The sequence below is a fragment of the Macrotis lagotis genome, chromosome 2 (genome assembly GCF_037893015.1).
Source record: "Macrotis lagotis isolate mMagLag1 chromosome 2, bilby.v1.9.chrom.fasta, whole genome shotgun sequence".
Lineage (NCBI taxonomy): Eukaryota > Metazoa > Chordata > Mammalia > Peramelemorphia > Peramelidae > Macrotis > Macrotis lagotis.
Window position 1 is genome coordinate 35,561,939 of NC_133659.1, and position 21,111 is coordinate 35,583,049.

The 21,111-nt window shown below is 37.8% G+C and overlaps 1 protein-coding gene across 2 annotated transcripts in view; it reads right to left on the reverse strand.

Moving 5' to 3' along the window:
• The window catches only part of RPAP2 (RNA polymerase II associated protein 2), an 89,091-nt gene that overhangs the window by 52,048 nt on the left and 15,932 nt on the right, over positions 1 to 21,111 (reverse strand). For both annotated transcript variants that reach the window (XM_074221678.1, XM_074221679.1), the window contains 4 exons: positions 8,472 to 8,507; positions 5,693 to 6,611; positions 4,325 to 4,407; positions 1,581 to 1,661 (listed from right to left, as the gene is read on the reverse strand). In XM_074221678.1, the coding sequence (XP_074077779.1) occupies positions 1,581 to 1,661; positions 4,325 to 4,407; positions 5,693 to 6,611; positions 8,472 to 8,507 (1,119 nt within the window). The remainder of the gene's footprint in view (positions 1 to 1,580; positions 1,662 to 4,324; positions 4,408 to 5,692; positions 6,612 to 8,471; positions 8,508 to 21,111) is intronic.

Below are 21,111 nucleotides of genomic sequence, written 5' to 3' on the forward strand. Positions count from 1 at the left end.
AGGAAGTGACCAGAAAAGAAAGAAAAGTGCATCACCGAAGCCGAAGCCACACACAAACATCCAGAAACCAGCATAAACAAGGCCACTTGGCCCCACTGAAGCAGAAGTCCATGTTCACTTGCTGACAGTTCTGGTTCTTGAGGGCAGGGACATCTCAATCTTGCCTCTGGGTCTCTAGAACCGAGCCCTAGGCCGTGCACCCTAAAAGTGGACCCTTCCCAACTGCTGACCATGGTCAGAATAGTCAGAACAGGGGCAGCTAAGTGGCACAGCGGATAGAGCCACAGGCCTTGGAGTCAGGAGTACCTGGGTTCAAATTCGACCTCAGACACTTAATAATTACCTAGCCGTGTGGCCTTGGGCAAGCCACTTAACCCCATTGCCTTGAAAAATCTTAAAAAAGAGAAAAAAGAACAGTCAGCCATATGATCCTGGGTCAATCACCTCACCTCACTCAGGATCAGTCTCCTCCAATTTAAAGGGAGAGAATCAGACCACCTACATCTTTTGGACTTGTGAGATCAAAGAAAATAACACCCAAATAGTCCTTTGCAACAAACTGTAAAGTGTTAAATAGAAACTAGTTTTAGTGATTATTAATATTATTTTAATAATTGAAAGGAAGGTTGGAGCTAAATCATGTCGGTCCTGAAATGTCTAATAAAGCTCTGACTTTATTTGGACAAGAATCATTCGATGGTTTTAAGTAAGGAGGTGACACAGATCATAAGAGGAAGCCAAACACAGATTTAATCTTACAGAGAAGAGGGAGAGAGAGGCTCAGAGAGGGGGGAGATGTACCCCAAGTTACAGAGTGAACAAGGAGCTGAGCTTTCAAACCCCATGATGGCAGGCTATGCTGTGAAATAGTTAGAGCAGCAAAAGCAAATGGAGACTGGACTTCGGAAGGTCAAAACTAAGTCAATATATTGTCTGCAAAGGATAATGTGTAGGCAGCTAGGTGGTGCAGTGGATAGAGTGCCAGCCCTGGAATCAGGAGGGCCCAAGTTCAAATCTGGCCTCAAATACTTAATAATAATTACCTAGCTGTGTGACCTTGGGCAAGTCACTTAATCCCATTGCCTTGCAAAAAACCAAAAACCAAAAAAGAAAAACCCAAACCAAAAAAAAAGATAATGTGTATTTGACCTGGGGTGCTGACAGCTGGAAGAGACACAAGGGGACAGACATAAGAGACACCCCAAAGACTGAAACAAAAAGAAGACTTGACTACTGACTGGATAAATGTAAGGGAGGGAAAAGAAAGCAATGCAGGATGACACTGAGATTTCAGATGTTGGTGACTGATTGTGGCATTGTTGACAAAAATAAGAAAGTCAGGAGGAAGAAGAGATCTGAGAGGGCAAGAGAGGAAGGGATTATTCTAAATCTTTCGAATGGTAGTAACACCTGTCTCATAGATGTCCAAAGTCTTGGAGCTTCCTAATGGGAGCCAGAAATCCTATAAATGTAAAATGTGTTAAAAATGCTCCAAGTCTCATTTCTCGGGGCATTGTTGAAGTTAACATTAGGCAAAGTCAAAGTAGGGAAAATATAAGCATATTATATTTTATACTAACCTAAAAGTCTGGACAAGATTTTTAAGTTCAGTGTAGATATCGCTCAACGTAACCTGAAGAGGACCCAAGATTCCAGGTAATCTGAGAAAAAAAATAACAAAAGTGCTTCAGTTGCTTTTCTAAAATATTTTTCTTAATTCTAGATATACTTCTATAATTTGTAAATAGAATGAATCCATGCCCCATTTTATCTGTAGATAATTCTAGAATGATCTCATAACACTTTCATGATTTAACTGAAACACATGCTAACATTTGGGTTCTGGCTGACAGTGACACAAAATGATCCTAAAGGTAGAAGCAGGATGGAGGCCGTTTGGCCAGGATTTGGCACATTCTGACATGTTTCTCAATTCTTGACTTCCAGGTTTTTTTAGTAGTGGAAAATCAAGGGATTGTGTAGGAGACAAACATGAGAGAAGAAGAAATCAAAGTCAAGGTTCTTGAAACAGTCAGGCCTCTAGGGGATTATGGTCTTTATCTTGACATAAAAATCAAAGCCACCACCACCACCACTGCTCTGCCTGCTGGTGGACCTTTCATTTTCTCTTTTTTCTGTCTCCCAATTCTCATTTTAAGCTCACATGAGTTGCTAATGGCTTTGTAATATGACTCAATCTTCTAGAATTCTGTTTTAGAAAAAAACGTAAGAGGAATAGATTTCTTCAATGCAGTAAATGCCTGCAGGGTTCTAGTTTTAGAATCAGTGATTTTCATTAACCAAGCTACAACTGAACTGTAACCACAAAGTGTGCTTCTGGGAGATACAGACTCTGGACAATTGTGGAGAAAAGCTATACCCCACTGTTACCATTTAATTAGACAGAGATATAAAGAGAAAAATGGCTAGTTGACATTGACAACTGTTTTCCCTGTACATATAAACAGGAGAGCTGGTCTATTTTTGAAAAATAGATCTTCTAGGAATAAATTTACATGGGTGCAGAAAAGTCTATTTACTACTTAATCAATTCATGGAATCACTTTATGAAGGGCTCCTTACAATAAAGAAATCTTAGGTCTGGTCCTTCTTCAATTTTCACCAATGAGAGGTTACTCCTTCAATTCACACCAACGTTCCATACCCCTTGTCCCCCCACCAAAATCCAATCATTGAATTTAAATATCAACAAATTAAAATTTCAATATCAAGATAAAAATGAAGATCTTGTAAATAAGACAACTTCAGTCTTCACTTGGAAACAGTTTTTATAAGTCAAATAATTGCATTCTCAAACTACATTTCTGAAACTTCCTTTGTTTTATACAAAGGTTGCTTTAAAAATGCTCAGAATCAGTCTCAAGTTGAAGGAGATACAAACAAATTCAGCCTCCCACAGTAGCTGGAATTATAGAAATGTATCACCTATGCTCAGCTCTCCTTCTGTGATTTCTGGCTTTCCATAACTTTTTTCTTTTTCTTGGTTTTGGGGTTTTGTTTTGCAAGGCAATGGGGTTGGGTGGCTTGTCCAAGACCACACAGCTGGGTGGTTATTGGGGTGTCTGAGGTTGGATTTGAGCTTGGTACTCCTGACTCCAGGGCCGGTGCTCTATCCATTGTACCACCTAGCTGCCCCTCCATAACTTCTCAATAGAATATAATCAGAATGTCAGAGACCTGCTTCTGGTTCTTTTGGATTAAAAATTCTGTCAAATGAATAATTTCTAGATAATTGGTATGGGAAAAGAATATACAAGACATTACAATCCTATTGATTTTTTAATGTTTCATTTTCTTTTTAATTTATAGAACAAAGAATTTATTTTAGTTTATAGAAAAATAAAAAGATGATTGTGCATAAAAGTACGAATCTTATTATGCATAATTTGCTATTCTTTTTAAATAAAATGAAGTTATCATGTAAAAAAAATGCTCAGAATCCAACACAGACCAATACAGTAGGAGTTCTCTGAATAAATATCACACTAAAAATAAGTCCCAGAAAAATATTTTGGGCCGAAAGGTATTTTTGGGATATGGAATATCAAAATAAGAGTTGGATGGTTCTTTGAAAGTGATTGGATAGCAGTTGTCATCACAGAAAGGTGAACTTACTCATAAGCTTATTTGGAAAAAGAAGTCAAAGAAGTCTTAACATCTAAAGTTATCTCTGACAAGTAAGTGATCTTAAATGTCACTGATTGGGCTCATTCCAATGAGAATGAATTTTCCTTTAGGATAAATTAGAAATGGGGGGGGGTGAGGAGGGGAACTGTATGATTTTTAAGGTCTCCTGAAAAACCACAATTCTAAGACTCTAAGGAAAAAGGAAAATTTGCAGTTAAAGATTTCAGCATTGACCATAATCTAGCTCTCTGTATATAAGTGTTCCCAATGCATGAACACAGATTTGGCTTTTATAGTAAATTTTTTTAAAGTCACACTTGAGAAACTGTGATGTATATAACATGTTTACCACAGATTACTGTTTGAATGGAAACAACTGCTCATTCAGGAGTCCAAGATCCTAAAATCTAAGCTATTCTATTTTTCTACTTAACAGTGTGGCAGTTCCCAGGAAACCTGCACTCTTATTTACCTTAACTTCCCTGTGATTCCCATATAGTAGCTTTCCCTCCCTACCAACAGACTAAAAATACATCCAAAATTTTAATTAATGGACTATTTCACAGTTGAAGGAATCCATATGGCATCTCTAAAATTATTTTTCAAAACAGTTGAATATAAGAATAATATTACTGTCAAGTCTCAAAATGATTAGAGAAAATAATCATATACTTACACTTTAGTCAACTTTTCAAGTACAATGCGTTTTCTAATCTGGTTCTGAGAACTTGAATCTATGAGTGGAAATGTAGGATCACCCTGAATCACATTTGTATAAAAAAAAGAAAATGTAATTTTATTTCTTATTTTAAAGACTAGAGAATTACCACAAATTTTAAAAAACTGCATTTTTCTTAACCCAAAGTTGCCAGCTTTTGAACTAAAGAAAATGATGACTATAAAAGTTTCAAATCTCAAGGTCTACTTTATTCACTTGTATATTCTCAGGCATGGTGCCAGGCTATCATTTATGGAAATAAAATTAATTTCTAAAATTCTAAATAAAACTCTCTTTCCAATAACTACATATATATGTATATACACATATATATTTTCCTAAATTTGACTTAGCAATTCTAGTAACAAAAAAAGATTTTTCTGGTAAAATTAAGACACAATAACCAAGAAAATTATCCAAGATAAAATTATTTAGCCCTTTGATTAACAATTCATTTCCCAAGGTATATGCTCATAGCCATGTCCCTAAAAAAAAAAGTTTGAGCTGGTAGGGACTTAAGACACCAACCCCTCCACAGAACAGATGAGGGCCTTGGGACCCTTAGAAGGTTGGGTGACTTGTCTAAGACCATTCAGCAAGTCAGTGGCAGATCTTTGACATTCTCTGATTCTCCTTTAAATTATGTCACAAAAAATATAATTTTCTTCAAAATTTTCTCAGTTTGAAAGCTAGAACTATTATCCCTACTCTATTTTGAGTCTTACAGATGAATAAAGTTAAGCTCAGACTTAACAAAGTCTAATGATTGATGCACATGAAAGAATAACAATTTCACTACATGAGAAACTTTGCTCTCAGTGAAACCTTGCTCCAGTCTTTCTGGGCCATCCTTCCAGAGTAGAACAACAGGCCTACCATTTATGAAAACTGTAAACAGAATCCAGGCAGGCTGCTCATTGTCACAAGGCAGAAACTTCCCTGGAGCTCTTGGGGAAAGCCACTAGTATGACCAGAGACCAGCAAGATTTAAAAGGGTTACAAAGATAGCATTCTGAGGGCCCAAGAGTGTTACTGTTCTGGAGATCATTTTTAAGTTGAAGGAACAAAGATTGGGGAAAAAAAAAAAAAGAAGAAATGTGGGCAGTTAGGTGGCGCAATGGATAAGAGCACCTGCCCCCGAACTCAGGAGCACCTGAGTTCAAATCTGTCCTCAGACACTTAATAATTGCCTAGCTGTGAGACTCTGGGCAAGTCACTTGACCCCATTGCCTTAAATAAATTAAATTTACAATTTTTTTTTAAAAAGAAAAAACCACATTCTCTTCAATTCATCCCTCCCTCCTGATCCCATGAGCTAAGACCTACCTTGCTTGTGATTTCTGTTTTGGGGGACTGCTCATCTAGGACATATTTTCCTCTATAGAACTCCCTAATCCTTAAATTCAATGCTTCGGTTTCTTTTTTTAGGCTCTCATAACTTGGCAGAGGGTGAATGGCAGTGCCTGCATCACTGAATGGTAGAGACTGATCCAGGGTGTTCTGTGACGCCTGTCCAGCAGCCACAGTGTGACTCTCCTGTCCTGGTCCTGGGGCCTCCTTGTCCTTTTCTTCCCCCCCTTCCTGATGAGGGGATGGTGAGGCTGACAGAGGAACGGGGATATAATTCTTGCCATGTAAAAACTTTAACGTTTCTTCTGTCTTCCATTCCATTAAAGTCTCTTTGAGGACTTCAAACAAGCCTGCCTTGGCCTTAGCAGGATCCACCGGAAATGGACTAAAACCCGATTGGGCAGGTTGATTCAACATTGCAAATTTCCGCCTAAAATGTTCTGCTCCTTTTTTGCTTATGCCTACCATAGTTATCTGTGAACTGTCACAACCATTTTGGGAATTCTCTGCGGCTTTTGATTTTTCAGAGGTGTTTCCCTCTTGTAAACAATGGTCAGGAGCGCCTGCTTTCTCCAGGTTGTCTAAGCTACACCTGTGCAACTGCTCAGCCAAATCAGACAGGGGCGGATCTTTGTTTGGGTGTCTGGAGTTAGCTTTCTGGCCAGGCCTCTTTTTCAGGATGCTTTTTGGATATGGCTGCTGCCTTCCAGGGGCCAAATTTGGTTTGTTACCCGGTAGAAGAGAAGAAACAAATCCTTGTTCATCGTCGCTGCTACTGTGACTGTGGGTGCTAGAGGAACCAGACTCATTCTGGACTCCTGACTGGCCAGGATTCTCAATGTCCGATGTTTTAACAATCTCATCACATAACCTGACTTCTTCACCAGAATGACCACTGGTTGGGGAAAGCAGAAAGAAGAAAAAACAGACTCACAGTAAAGTAGGCAAAAGGAATTGTTGACATCAAATGCTAAGACATGGCAAAGATTTAACTTGTAAATCTTTGTGCTTTTTGATGAGCACTGGAATTGATTCTATTTTATTTTTTTCCTATTCCATTTATCTTAGCAATGAACATTTATCAAGTCCTGTGTACAAAATTCTTTTTGTTAATTAATAAATTTATTTATTTTTCCAACTACTTGTAAAGACAGCTTTCAAAAATCATTTTTGTAAGGTTTTGAATTCCACATTTTTCTCCTCTCCCCCAACAGAATAATCTAATATAGTTTATACATATATAACTATGTTAAACATTTTGGAATTGATTTTGTTTTGAAATTTCTTCTATTCAAACTTCTATAGAATTTCTTTTGGTTTTCAGTGTTAACTCCAATTATTATTTTAACAAAAAATACAAATATCAGAGCCACTTCACTTAAAAAATTAAAATGATGATTATGGTGAATAGAAAACACCATAAAGTTATTATGGGCAATTCAGACACACAAGAAATTATCTGACCACCACAGTTAATGAAATAGAAAAGTGATGAGAAGGAAAAAGTAAGTGAAAAGTAGCATGGGGCAGCAGATTGATAGTGAGTTGATCATGGAGTAAGCAGAATTGGTTTATCCAAACCTCTGCCTTTCCTCATCATGTAATCCTCTGAAGATTATTTCATCTCTCAAGGGTGCCAACCTCCTCTGGGAGAAGGGATTTCCTTACCAGGAATTCCCAACACCAGTGAAACCATAGGTCTGGTCAAAAAAAAAAAATCAAACAAAAATCTCAAAAGTAAGTGCTAGAGAAAGGAAAATAAAACTAATCTCAGAATTTGATGGCAAATGCCAATACAAGGAGACATTTTCTTCCTGTATTTTTGAAATTTTGGAGATTTAATAGAGTTTAAGAACTGCTGAGTTTGTTGTTGGGTGGCTGGTTTTTTTTTTCCTTAGGAGGAAGAGGAGGTGTTTTTGCAGAGAAGGAGAGCCAGGAATATATTTTTTAGTCATAATTTATCCCCATACCATGCTATGACTATGTCTAAGGTCAGAGGAAAATGAGTGAGTATAATTTGGTGAAATCTAGAATCACTTCACCTTTCATAGTTTATGAATAAATACAAAAAAAATCTTCAGCTAGGAGGTGGCAGTCATGTTTTTCTGTATTACTTTAAGATTCCATGTTAGAGCTATGCATGATTAGATAAAGATCTCTAACCCACTCAATCTCCATATATCTAGCCCCTAGATGGTGACTAATAACCAACCAGAATAGTTCTTTTTTTTGTTGTTTTTGAGGGTAGGGAGGTCAGGAGGTCATGCAAAAAAACAGGATGGCAAGAGAGACACTCTAAAAAGTGGCCATAGCTTGGTGGGGAAAAAGAAAAAAATTCAGGAATCTAAAACATTATTTCAAAAATTACATAATTGGAAAATCCCTAACTTTAAATACTATAAATTTAGATTTTTAAAAACTTTTCAACACATATAATTGGAACAATCTATTTAACAAAGACTGGCAAAACATAGGATGGAAAGAGCAGGAGTTATGTTTGTGTCAGATTTCAACAGGTTCAATTAAGATCTCCCAGGTAGGAGCAGCTGTTCACTAAATCATACAGAGCAAACCAACCTGCTGGGGCAACACAAAAGAAAAAGCTAAACAGGTCCAATATTTCATTGTGTGGGTACAATGAGGTACTTCCATAATGCATCAGCACAGGAAATCAAAGAGCTCCTATCACCTGGTTAACTGCCAAGGTTTTGAACCATGGATGTACTGTATAGATGGGATACTGATTCAACCATACCTTTGTCCTTCCTTTAGCAGCTGAAAATCAGGAGGCCTATGATAAAAACAGAGAAAGACGAGTATTTAGAAGGTGAATAGAAGAGGACATGCATAATCAATTATTAGCATTCACTTATAACTTTACACAAAAGAGTAAAGAAAAAAGCCTTCCCCTTATGGGAGACAGGAGACATCTTCACTGAATCAGGGCCAGAGAGGCAGAGCAATTTCTTATTTAAGAAAGAGAAAACAAGACAACAACGTATCTATAAGCCCTTGGTACTTTCACATGTGGAAGGACTTTTGGTTAAGGTCTAATCTATTTATTTTAATTATGCAATTCAGAAGTAAATTTTAATTTGTACTTGGACTCTTGCTCTAATGAAAACTTCCAGAACAATCAGAAATTACAAGAGCAAATCCAAACTATAAGTGTTAGAAATGTACAAAAATAAACATATACATATACATATATATGTTTATAAATAAAAAGATGTAAGAGTTAGGGGTATATAGCTCTTAAGAGTGTTGAAGACACATGCACTTATTTAACATATCCAAGGACTTGTTAAACTAAAAATAATGGAAAACAATTTCCAGTTAAAATGAAAATCTAACTTTCCACTAAATGTCAAAATCAAATTCTGGTGACCGAAAGTATTCATAATAAAAGAAAAATCAACAGAGTCAAATTTCCGGACTCTCAGCTCTATACTTTCCATTGGAATTGAAACTTTTTTTTAGAATTATTTTTTTCACTCCTGAATTATGATACTTTAAAATGCCCCTCATTAGGTCAAGAAATCAAGGAACACAGGCAGTCAGTCGATATGCTAAAAGAATGCCAAGAAATCACCCAAGAGAAGGATCCTTTTGTTCCCAGGGATGTCTAACGATTATGAGTTTTTTCTAGTTCTAAAGAATCCAATTGGGTCACAATAGTAGAACACTTATCGAGAGCCTAAATAGCCTTATAGGACATCCAAATGAACTTTCCTCAGTCATTTTAAAGTTGAGGAAACTGGTCAAATAAGTACCTATGAAACATCTCCTTGACTCCAAATCCATTTATATTCTCTCTCTCACAAACACACACACACACACACACACACACACACACTTACACTCTCACACTCTTGCGCCCCCCTCCCACACTCATTCTCTCTCCCCACACACACAATAACTCTCTCTCTCTCTCCCAGACGTCTCTCTCATCTGTTTGTGCTCCTAACTCACATGGCCACCAAACCTTACTCTGGCCCTCATTACCGCCTACCTCGTTTATTATAATACCTCCTAATTAATCTTCTGGTCTCCAATCTCTCTCCCTTTTTCATTCCAATTTTCTGGGTAGAAAATACCAAATTGATCTTTCTCAAGTAGAGGTCAGTCCCCTGCTCAAGAAATCCTAGTGCTTCCCAAACATCTCTAGAGTATAATACAAGTTCCAGTAGCACTAGCCTATGTTTTCATATTTATACTACCCTACTGCTATGATAGCAAAAACAGTCTCTTTTCCTGCTCCTTGCACACTATTCCATTTCCTTGTCTTTGTCTTGGCTGTCCCTGAAGCCTACAATGCCCTCACACTCTCTTACAATTTCCTCACAGAATTCCTCAAATCCTCTAAGGCTTAGTTCAAGTGCTACCTACTCAAACAAGTCCTGATCCCCCTAATGTTACTCTTTATCACTCCCTTCAGAAATTTCTTTGTAGGTATTTATGTCTGTGTATACACATATGCAGTATGTATATATATGCATGTGTGTATATATCCATATACAATAAGGGATGATTGTCTCATCTCCAGTTGTCCTGATCCATATCTGGTCATTGGACCCAGAAGGCTCTGGAGGAGAAAGTGAGGCCAGTGATTTAGCACAGTCCCTCTCACTCAAATCCATTTCACTTGCTTGTCATGGCATCACCTCCCTGATGTCATGGTTGTTTTTGAGAATGAAGGATAAACATCATCATCACAATAGGTTTATGTATGTATATATGTGTGTGTGTGTAAAGCTGCCTGGCACATGTAGTAGCTGTTTTATAAATGCTTGATTAATGAATATTTATAAAGAACTTTCTATGCACCAAGTACTGTAATAAGTTTCTGGGACTACAAAGACAAGATGCAAACTTGTTCGTGTGCTCAAAGAGCTTAATGGTATCCAAGTCATCGAGAAGAATAGGACAGGAAAGCATTCTATTTTTGACTCTTCAATGCCACTTTTTAAAAATATTTCTTGATAATCCCAGAATAAAACGAGTTTTTTCTCTTCTAAATTGTTTTCTAAAAAAAAAACAAACCTATGAACTGCCTTATAACAACCACTTGCTTAAACTGCTTTTAAATATTTTATTATCTTTTAACTCTCTCCATATTTTAACTTCCCTATGAGATTATAAACTCCTTCAAAAAAAGACATCAAGTCTTATACTCTGAAATACATATATATGTGTGTGTGTATATATATATCTATATCTATATCTATCTGAATATATAGATATGTAAGTATTGGTTGATTTTTATTATATGCCAAGGCAGGGGTTCTTAATTTAGGAATTCATCTACTTGCTATTTAATAAAAAATTCCGATTTGCATTTCACTATATTTGTTTCTTTTGTAAGGTGATGTCTTTTATTTTTGTGTATTTTAAAAACACAATCCTGAGATGGCCTCCATAGGCTTCACCCCGTCAAAGGGATTTCTAACACAAAATAGTTAAAAGATTGTATTCTAGATTATCTGCAATGTGAAACCACAACTACTGGGCTAAAAGATATCAAAGGCTCTATAAATTTTAAGATTTAGCATATATAGTTTGGGGAAGACGTTGATATTGAATATCATTGGTTGGGACAAAAAAGTAGCTGTAGGTGGGAGAAGTGTTTAGATATAAAAAAGGAACAAACATTAACACCAAATGGGTCTGTGGGATGAGAAAACTCCCTAACCTGTTTTTGAAGTGACTCAAAAATGGTTGTCCCAATGAAGATTGCAGAAGAGCAAAACCAGCACAAATCAAAATAAGTATGCAAAAATAAAGTATATTAATGAAATACTGGGAAAGGATAGATAAAAGTATTTAAGTCCTACAAAGAGAGAGTAGTTTGTATTTTGAAAACCCTTATTTTACTAACAAAATGAGAGTACAGACACATAACACACCAGACACATACCAGAGTAACAGAGGCAGATGCCAATAGTCAGAAAGGTAATCTTGCTATAAAATTAAAAAACTCAAATCCCACTATGAAATGATCACCTGGAGGTCTGATTTTATTGTATAAAATGTGGAGGCTGACAGTATCATAAGGTTGTAGGTTTTGGAGATCCTTGAAAAAATGAGAGTCTAAGTAACCATAATAAAGACAGAGGAATAGAGAAAACCAAAGGGAAAGTGATTGTGAAATTAAGCATTTGTGCTATTTTTCCTCTCATCTCATCTTTATACTTGTTATAGGATTGATTCTCTAAGATATAAAATTTTTTCCCCCTTCCCAAGTATTAAAATTGCCTGGTAACTTCTTCCCTCTAACAAAACTACCATTTACTGAGGTAATATCTACATATGGCAACTGACCTTCAGGTATGAATGAGACTGAATTTGGAAAGTAGAACCTTCTTTACTCAAATGGTAAAATAGAAGGAGAAATATTTTTGAGTAGAAGTCTTCTCAAGTTTTTTAACTTTCTCTAAATACACCAGGGGGTAAAATAAAAGGCATCACTCTTACAAGTTTGTTCACACCAACAAGGAAGCTTTTTCACCAACAGAGAATCAATTAAAAACAAAGAGTGGTTTATTGGTAAAGAATAACAAAACCCTGAATAGCAAACCAACTAATTCAATTTATTTATTCAACACATATTTACTGAGACATTAAAAAGACCAGTAAAATTACATCCTTCCCTCTAAAAGTTTACAATCTAGTGGAGGGATTTAGATAATAAGGGGGTATGTAAGTACCATGAGAGGGTGTACAATGCTCTGTTGGGGTAATCAAGAGAGGCTTCATGGAAGAAGCAGCATTTCAACAAGGCTCTAAAAGTAGGTTTTAACAGGGAAATATATTACCAAGGTATCAAAACTAGAAAGCAAAAGCTACAGAGACTATTTCAGTTTGGATGGCACTCTGGCAAACAGGCAAGAAAGGTAGGATGAGGGTAGATCTTCAATGTCAGTAGGTACTAGAAAGTCACTGAGGATTTTTGAGTGTGGAAGTAGATGACAATGGGAAGTTGTGTTTTAGAAAAATAAATCTGGTCATGATACAAAGGAGGGACTGATCTGGGGAAGGAGTTAATCAGCTAGCATTATTAAGAACTTACTATGAGTTGAAAAAGATTACAAGAAGGAACCTGCCAAGAGAAATAGTCCAGGTACAAAATATTCAGGATTTAAGCTATAATGTTGGCCATGAGAAAACTTTTGAAAGGAAGGGATGGATCCTCCAAAACACTCCTGAGCAAGAATCCACTGACTGTGGCAAGGGGAAGGGAGTAATCAAAAAAGATTGAAGTCAAAGAACAGAGGTTCTTTATTATTTTTTAAAAGCTAGATCAGAGGAAGGATTTTTTCGGGGGGGGGGGGGGGAGAAGAGAAAATGATTCCTCTGTTGAGAAGTGTGTCAGAAAATGCAGGTAGTAACTTAAGAAAGAGTTGGGAATTTGGGGGAAGACCAGAGCTCAGATCTATGGCCTCACTGGGCTCCACTGGGGATACCTAGGCCTCAGTCTTTTCCTTCTACCATCTCCTTGGTTATTCATTGTAACTGTTTTTAAAAACCCATTGAAGGGGCAGCTAGGTGGTACAATGGATAGAGCACTGACCCTGGAGTCAGGAGTACCTGAGTTCAAATTTGACCTCAGACTCTTAATAATAACCTAGCTGTGTGGCCTTGGGCAATCCACTTAACCCTATTGCCTTGCAAAAACCTAAAAAACAAACAAAAAAACCCCAGTGGGTAAAATTCCTTCATATAGCCCTACCTGGGCATGCTTGTAGAGAAGACAGAGAGGAAAACACTGAAGATGCAAAAAAGGAAGAAAGAGCCTTGAAAAGCAAGGGCTCCTAGGAAACGTAGGAGTCAGAAAAGGGAGTCTTGGAAGGGATGACAAGTGCTCCTTCTGAGAAAGGAAGGAAGGACAAGGAAAGATTCACAGAAATGCTGAGATAAGAAGACAGGAGGTGGAAGTTTGGTAGCTAGCTGTTGGATGAGAGCTGTTTAGGGAGGAAAGTTACACAACAATCTATACGTATGCTAAAGATCAATTCGACAAGGGCAAAACTGATGCAAGGACCAGGAACAGGGAGGAAAAAACGCTCTATAGAAATCATGCTGATACAGCTAATTATCTGGGGCTAAATTGTAATTACTTTAGGATAACTTGGGAAACCAACCATCTTCAGATATCATCATATATCATGCTCTCTTGATTCACTGTTTTTCTGTATAACTTGAGTTTTCTTGTTTTCTTTAGCTTCCAGGGCAAGGTGCTTTTGAAAAATTGCAATCTTGATTCTGCTTAACTAAGGGGAAAGAAGGCTTAATCTAATCCTAGTCAAGGGGGAAAAGGGGAAATCAAAGTGCTCCTAGGGAACAGCTGTGGTGGTGAAAGTGAAGGAGATGAGCAAGTCAGGCAGTTAGGTGAAAACATACAGTAGGGAAAACTGAGGGAAGATTGGCTGGGATCCCTTTCCCACCTGGATTTTCCTTCAGAAGAGTCAAGGTTTCAAAAATCTTGTTGAAGATAACAAACTGGATTGGTAGCAGGTGGAAAGGGAGTTGTGGCTACAAAGGAAAAGCTCAGATTTAGAGATCCTGGAGATAGCTTCTTCTGTGTATTAGCAAAAACCAGGGGATGGTCACACAGGTAAGTGGCATACAACTCAAGAAAATGTTTGCTTAGATTTTCAGCTATGCATCATGAGGACACCATTACAAGACATGCTGAAGAAATAGGTTGGTAAAAGGAAATTAAATTTCCACCTAAAAGGATCTTTATTTCACATCACATAAATGCTTTTTGCTTTTTTGTTTTTCCAAAAAAAAGAAAAGGGTGTGACACCATGTTGAAATGGAGTCCTGATCTGGAGCTAGAAGGGCCTCTTCAGGGCTATTTCATCAAAGTTTGTCACATCACAGTGGAGTATGCACAGACCCAGGGAGGGGAGTTAAACTTCTCGAGGTCACCCAGAGAACAAACCTCAGAGGCAGAATGCACCCCAGCTCATCTAGTTATCAAGCTGAGCCACACTGCCCTCCTCAATTTATTCCTAAAGAGCCTAGCATGATGTCCACAGGGGCTCCCAAAAGTTTTTGCTGTTTTAAGTTATTAAACACAATTTTTACTTACTCCTTTTCCCCACTTGCTTCATAACTTTGTTTCTAGGAGTGAAGGATCAAGTGTTCCTCTCCTTCCTCTCCATTCAGCTTCTCCACCATCAACCACCGAGATTATTCAGTATGGTGACCATAACATCTAGACACATTAACAGGTTTTCCGACTGGGACTCCAAGTACTTCTAAAGTGATGGGTTAGATTTCCATGTAAAACACATTTGCCTTGTTAAGAGAGTTTTTATGTTTTATAATGATCTCCACATCAGTTTAGATAGCATCTATGATTTTTTCATACCCAAAAATAAACCAGCTACTTTTTCTATTCCAGGAAAATTCTGTTTCCCATTTGTTAAAAGACTTGTCTTTCTACTCTATGTTACATGTCCACAGTACTGGTCATGTAGAGATTCTTATATTTCCTTCTACCCAGTTTAAGTTACCATGGGGATAGTTCTAAGTTCAGTTACAAATAATAACAAAAATATCACAAGATGATGACTTACAATCTCATACATCTGAGATATTAGTATTCTTATCATTCATATAATATTGATAATGACTTTGAAATTAGACTTAACATTAGAAACAACCTCTTATTCCATGGAAACTTTGTTACTGAAAAAGTTTCATTTTTTACTCCTTACCCACCAATGGGGATTTTTCAAAGATGAGTGGGTACACATATTAAATCCTCTTTTTGAAAGCATTTCTCAACATTGAGAAACAAATGGAGGGCTGGTTCAGGAAGAGGTTATAGAAGTTGACTTATAGAGGTTTCTAGCTTCCGCACCTCTAAGAAGACACTGTGCTTATTGCCAAGAAGCAATAAGTGAAAATCCCCTAGGCTGGGCCACATGATGCTCTCTGTAATCCAGGCAGCATTTCTAATTCCTAATACTTTGGTTCAGATTTAGACCTGAAAGGAACCCTAGAGACCGTTCAGTCAAACCTTTCATTTAAAGGGGAGCAAAATAAGACCCAGGAAAGGTTAGATGATTTGCCTGAAACCACCCTATTAAGTCAATCAAGCAAGATTTGAACCCAAGTCTGCCAACTACAGATTTAGTGTTCATTCCCCCTGCATCACTGGCTGAAATTTTCAATCAAGCCATCATTTCTAACACTTGACTTTCCTTCCTAAATTTAGCTCATGTTTTTCCAAATGATAATGCGATGAACTTGGTAGTTTTCCTGAAGTGAAAGCTAATTTTTATAACAGACGTTTCCTTCAACCAAAGAAAGGTGCTCCCCCATTATCTTGGGCATTAACTCCCTGTTAGTCATTTTTGTCCTGCCATTTCCACTGCAAAGAATTATAGATCTCTTTACTTTAGTCTTTCTGGCCTGAAAGCACCTAATGCTTTCAATTGTGAACTTTCACTTAATTCTGAAATGAGAAATGATCTTTTCTTAGAGGGGAAAAAAATAAGTTTACCCTATTTGTTTTAGAAAACTCCATTTTATTGTTTCTGGTAAAAAAAAAACAACAACTTATTTTCTTATCCAGAAAATCTTCAATGCTAAAACATTTTTGGTGGGTATGTTCTTCATAAACTTTTTATTCCTGTAAGTAAAACTAATTAGAATTTTGTGTTTTCCTTTTTTTAATTAAAGGTTCGCAATCCATAGCCACATGAAAAATTGTTCTAAAACATTACTTATTAGAGAAATACAAATTGAAGCTTCTCTGAGGTACCACCTCACACCTCTCAGACTGGCCAAAATAACCAAAAAGGATAATGATCATTGTTGGAAGGGTTGTGGGAAATCTAGGACACTATTACATTGTTGGTGGAGCTGTGAATTCATCCAACCTTTTTGGAAAGAAATTTGGAACTACGCCCAAAGGGCAACAAAAATGTGCATGGCCTTTGATCCACCAATACCACTACTGGGTCTATCCTGAAAAGATGATGAAAAAGAGTAAAAACATCACTTGTACAAAAATATTCATAGCAGCCCTGTTTGTGGTGGCAAAGAATTGGAAATCAAGTGAATGTCCTTCAATTGGGGAATGGCTTGGCTTAGCAAACTATAGTGTACATATATATATATATATATATATATATATATATATATATATATACATATATATATGTATGTCATGGAACACTATTGTTCTATTAGAAACCAGGAGGGATGGGAATTCAGGGAAGCCTGGAGGGATCTGCATGAAGTTATGCTGAATGAGATGAGCAGAACCAGAAAAACACTGTATACCCTAACAGCAACATGGGAGTGATGATCAACCTTGATGGACTTGCTCATTCCATCAGTGCAACAATCAGGGACAATTTTGGGGCTGCCTGTGATGGAGAATACCATCTATATCCAGAGAAAGAACTGTGGAGTTTAAACAAAGACCAAGGACTACTACCTTTAATTTAGGAAAAAACTGATATCTTATTGTCTGATCTCACTATCTCTATACTTTATGTTTCTTCCTCAAGGATGTGGTTTCTCTCTCATCACACCCAATTTGGATCAATGCATACCATGGAAACAATGTAAAGACTGACAAATTGCCTTCTGTGGGGGGTGGGGGGAGGAAAGTAAGATTAGGGGGAAAATTATAAAACTCAAAATAAATGAAGTCTTTATAAAAATAAATTTTAAAAAATAAAATAAAATAAATTAAAGCTTCATCTTAACTTAGATTTAATTTTATATTTTACAGAGTTAAAAAATATACTATGGTACCATCAACCAACAACAAAAACTTTGAACCAATATTGATTAGCAACAACATGAAAGGCCTGAATACAAAGAGGAAACTGCGGATTATGTCCACATTGATCTGATTTAAAAAAAAAATTTCTCTCAAATTCTTTTTAGTATCAACTTAAAAGAAGCTACTCAATTCTTTATCCCAATGGTGTCAAACACAAATAGATATGGATTGGAAAATCAAAAATCAGTATTATCTACATTGTACTGTGTCTTGATTTTGTTAAATATCTCTAAAATACCTTTTAAACAGGTTTGGCCACACTTGGGAGACCTGCAGGCTGCAAATTTGATACCTTCTGCTTTACTCTATACATTATAAGATGTCACAAGATTTCTCCTTTTAAAATTTCATTCAATTCTGATTTAATGTGCAACACTTAATTGTCAGTATTTTTAAGAAATCTGTGAATTAGGTGTTAAGGTTTAAACACAAACATGGAAAACCATTGCCCTCTTGTGGAATTAAGGGATATTACAGAAACAGTCCCTGCTGGGTGGAAAGACAAGAATGATCATAAGTCCAGAACACCATAGAAAACACCCCTGTGTGCAGAAAGGTCATACTCACAGGCTCTGCCAGGAGGACACAAGGCCATCCTCCCACCAAGAAGGTAGGGTCTCCTCTACCTCAGACACCCTCTTCTCCCTTCCTCCTGACCTGAACAAGTCCAAGATCAGCCCTTGATGAGAACTCTCCTCCTCTGGATGCTGGTCACCCTCCCTGTGCCTGCCCTGTGGAGAGCAGTTCCTCTCACTTTGCCATATAATTTGCCTGACAAACACCTTTAAATACCTGCTGCTCATGCAACTCTTTATGAGTCTGATGAAGTGACAGAGTAGGACAGAGTGTTCATGGCGCCTCTTGTCCCCTTATGTTTCCAAATCCTTCATGGGGAGATCAGGCCCCTCCTGGTATTTGGAGACAGATATTCTGGGTTCAAATTCCAAATACGATCTGTTGGTTGGTGGATTGGTTCATGTCCTCATTATAGAGGAAGACCAAAATGGTATCACTATGTTTGAGACAAATGATAGTGTGACTGTCTGTGACTGATCAGACCAATATGAGCTCAGAATGCTCTACTCCAGGTTGGGCACAAATAGTCCATGTGAAAATCTGGGTTGGATACTCTTAACTTACATTTGCCATGTTTCCTTTGAGTTGCTTCAATTCTGCCTTCCTCAGAGTGCAGCACCTTCATTGATGAGGGCATGCCATGCTGGGTGGTCCTGTGCCAGGGTCTCCCTTGCTGTATAATCAGTTCTAAAGTTCTTCAATGAGACCTTCAGGGTGTCTCTGTATTGCTTCTTCTGACCTCTTTGTAAGTGTTGCCCTGTGTGAGTTCTCCATAAAAAAGCTTTAAGCAAGTATACATCTGGTATTCTAACAATGTGTCCAGTCCATCGTAGTTGCACTCTATGCAGTAATGCTGGAACGCTAGGCAGTTGGGCACAAGAATGGACCTCAGAATCTGGTATCTCCTTCTGCCAGGAGATCTTCAGAATCTTCCTAAGACAATTTAAATGGAAGTGATTCAGTTTCCTGACATGACTCTGGTAGACTGTCCAGGTTTCACAGGAATATAGCAATGAGGTTGGTACAATGGCTCTGTAGACCTTCAGTCTGGAGGTCAGTCTAATACCTCTTCTCTCCCATACTTTCTTTTGGAGCCTCTCAAATTCTGTGCTAGCTCTGGTATTGCATGTGACAACCTCATTGTCAACGTGGACCTCCTTAGAAAGGACACTTGCCAAGGTGAGTGAACTTGTCCACATTCCTTAAAACTTCTCCATTTGCTGTTATCAATTGTTCCACACATGGATGGTGTAGTTTGTGTTTTCTTGAGCACAAGCAGCAGAGAATCAATCCATAATTTGCTGCATCTCAACTTCAAAGGCTGCATTGAGTGCACCATCATCTGCACCAACACTACCTCCAGCTAGGTCTTTCTTATCCCGGGTAAGAAAGCCTTTATGAGATTGATGTACAATACTGATGATACTCACCGGGCAAACAAATTTTGACATAATTTTCCATAAATCTTCATGACTGACAGTATCAAAGGTCTTGGTCAGATCTACAAATGTTGAATACAGGCTTTTGTTCTGTTCCTGGCATTTTTCCTGGAGTTGTTGGGCTGCAAACTCCATCACACTTCTCAGGAAGGTGACCATCTTTCAGGTGAAGCATCAGCCTATTGAGAAGGACACTGGCAAGAATCTTACCAGCAATGATTAAAAGAGAAATTGTCACAGGACAATCCATTCCTTTTACCTTTCTAGAGATGGATGATGGAGGCATTTTTGAATTCTTGGGGGATAACCTCTTCATGCCATTTAACCTGGAAAATTTCTGTCAGTTTTTGCATGAGCAATGGACCCCACCCCCCACCCCTTATAGCTCTCAGCTGGAATAGAATCAGCATCAGGTACTTTGCCATTTGAAAAGGAGCCTAATGGCACAAAACATCTTCAGTTGGAACTTCATCTAGGTACTGATTGACTTCAACTTGAGGTAAGAGGTCAATGGCTTCTGCAATGACTAATGATGATCTGTTCAGAACACTATGGAAGTGTTCAAACCATCTTTCTAAGATCATGATTCTATCATCGATCAATGTGGATCCATCAGTACTGAGTAGTTGAGATGCATAATATGTCTTTGGCCCATAAATAGCCTTCAAGACATCATGGAAGCATTTTGGTTTGTTATTGTCTGCATAAAATTGAATTTCATCTGCCTTCTTACTGAGCCAAGAATCCTGCATCTCTCTAAGCTTTGCTTGTACTTTTTTTTTTAGGTTTTTGCAAGGCAATGGGGTTAAGTGGCTTGCCCAAGGTCACACAGCTAGGTAATTATTAAGTGTCTGAGACTAGATTTGAACCCAGGTACTCCTGACTCCAGGGCCGGTGCTTTATCCATTGCGCCACCTAGCCACCCCCTGTACTTTACTTTTGATGGAACTAAATGCTGCCTTCTTAGAAATGGATGAATTATCCTGCTGGTAAACCCTGTGGAATCGTCATTTTTCATTTAGCAGCTTCTGTATTTCCCTGTCATTTTCATCAAACCAGTCTTGGTATTTCTAAATGTTCTGGCCCAGATGAGCAAATGCAGTGCTGTAAACCAGCTCTCTAAAAGCTGCCCACTCCTTTTCTGCTCCACTGGTGCCAACTGTGTGTTGGCTCAGTTTTCCCTCCAAGTTGGCAACAAACTGTTCCTAAACAGAGAGACACTCTAATCTCTTGACATTAATTCTTCTAGTAGTCATTTTGCCTTGGGGTCACCACTTTGGTTGAATGTAAATACTTAGCTTAGAGAGGATGGGTCTGTGATCAGTCCAACACTCTGCACCATTCATGGCCTTTGTCACTCTCACATCCTGTCTGTCTCTTCTCCTTACAATCACATAGTCTATTAAATGCCAATGTTTGCAATGAGGGTGCATCCAGGAAATTTTATTGTGTTAGGTAAATGGAAGACAGCGTTTGTGATGAGGTCATGAAATGCCCAAGTCTTCAGTAGTAGTGACCATTGCTGTTGCTGTTTCTAACTCCATTCCTCCCAAGGACTTCCTGCC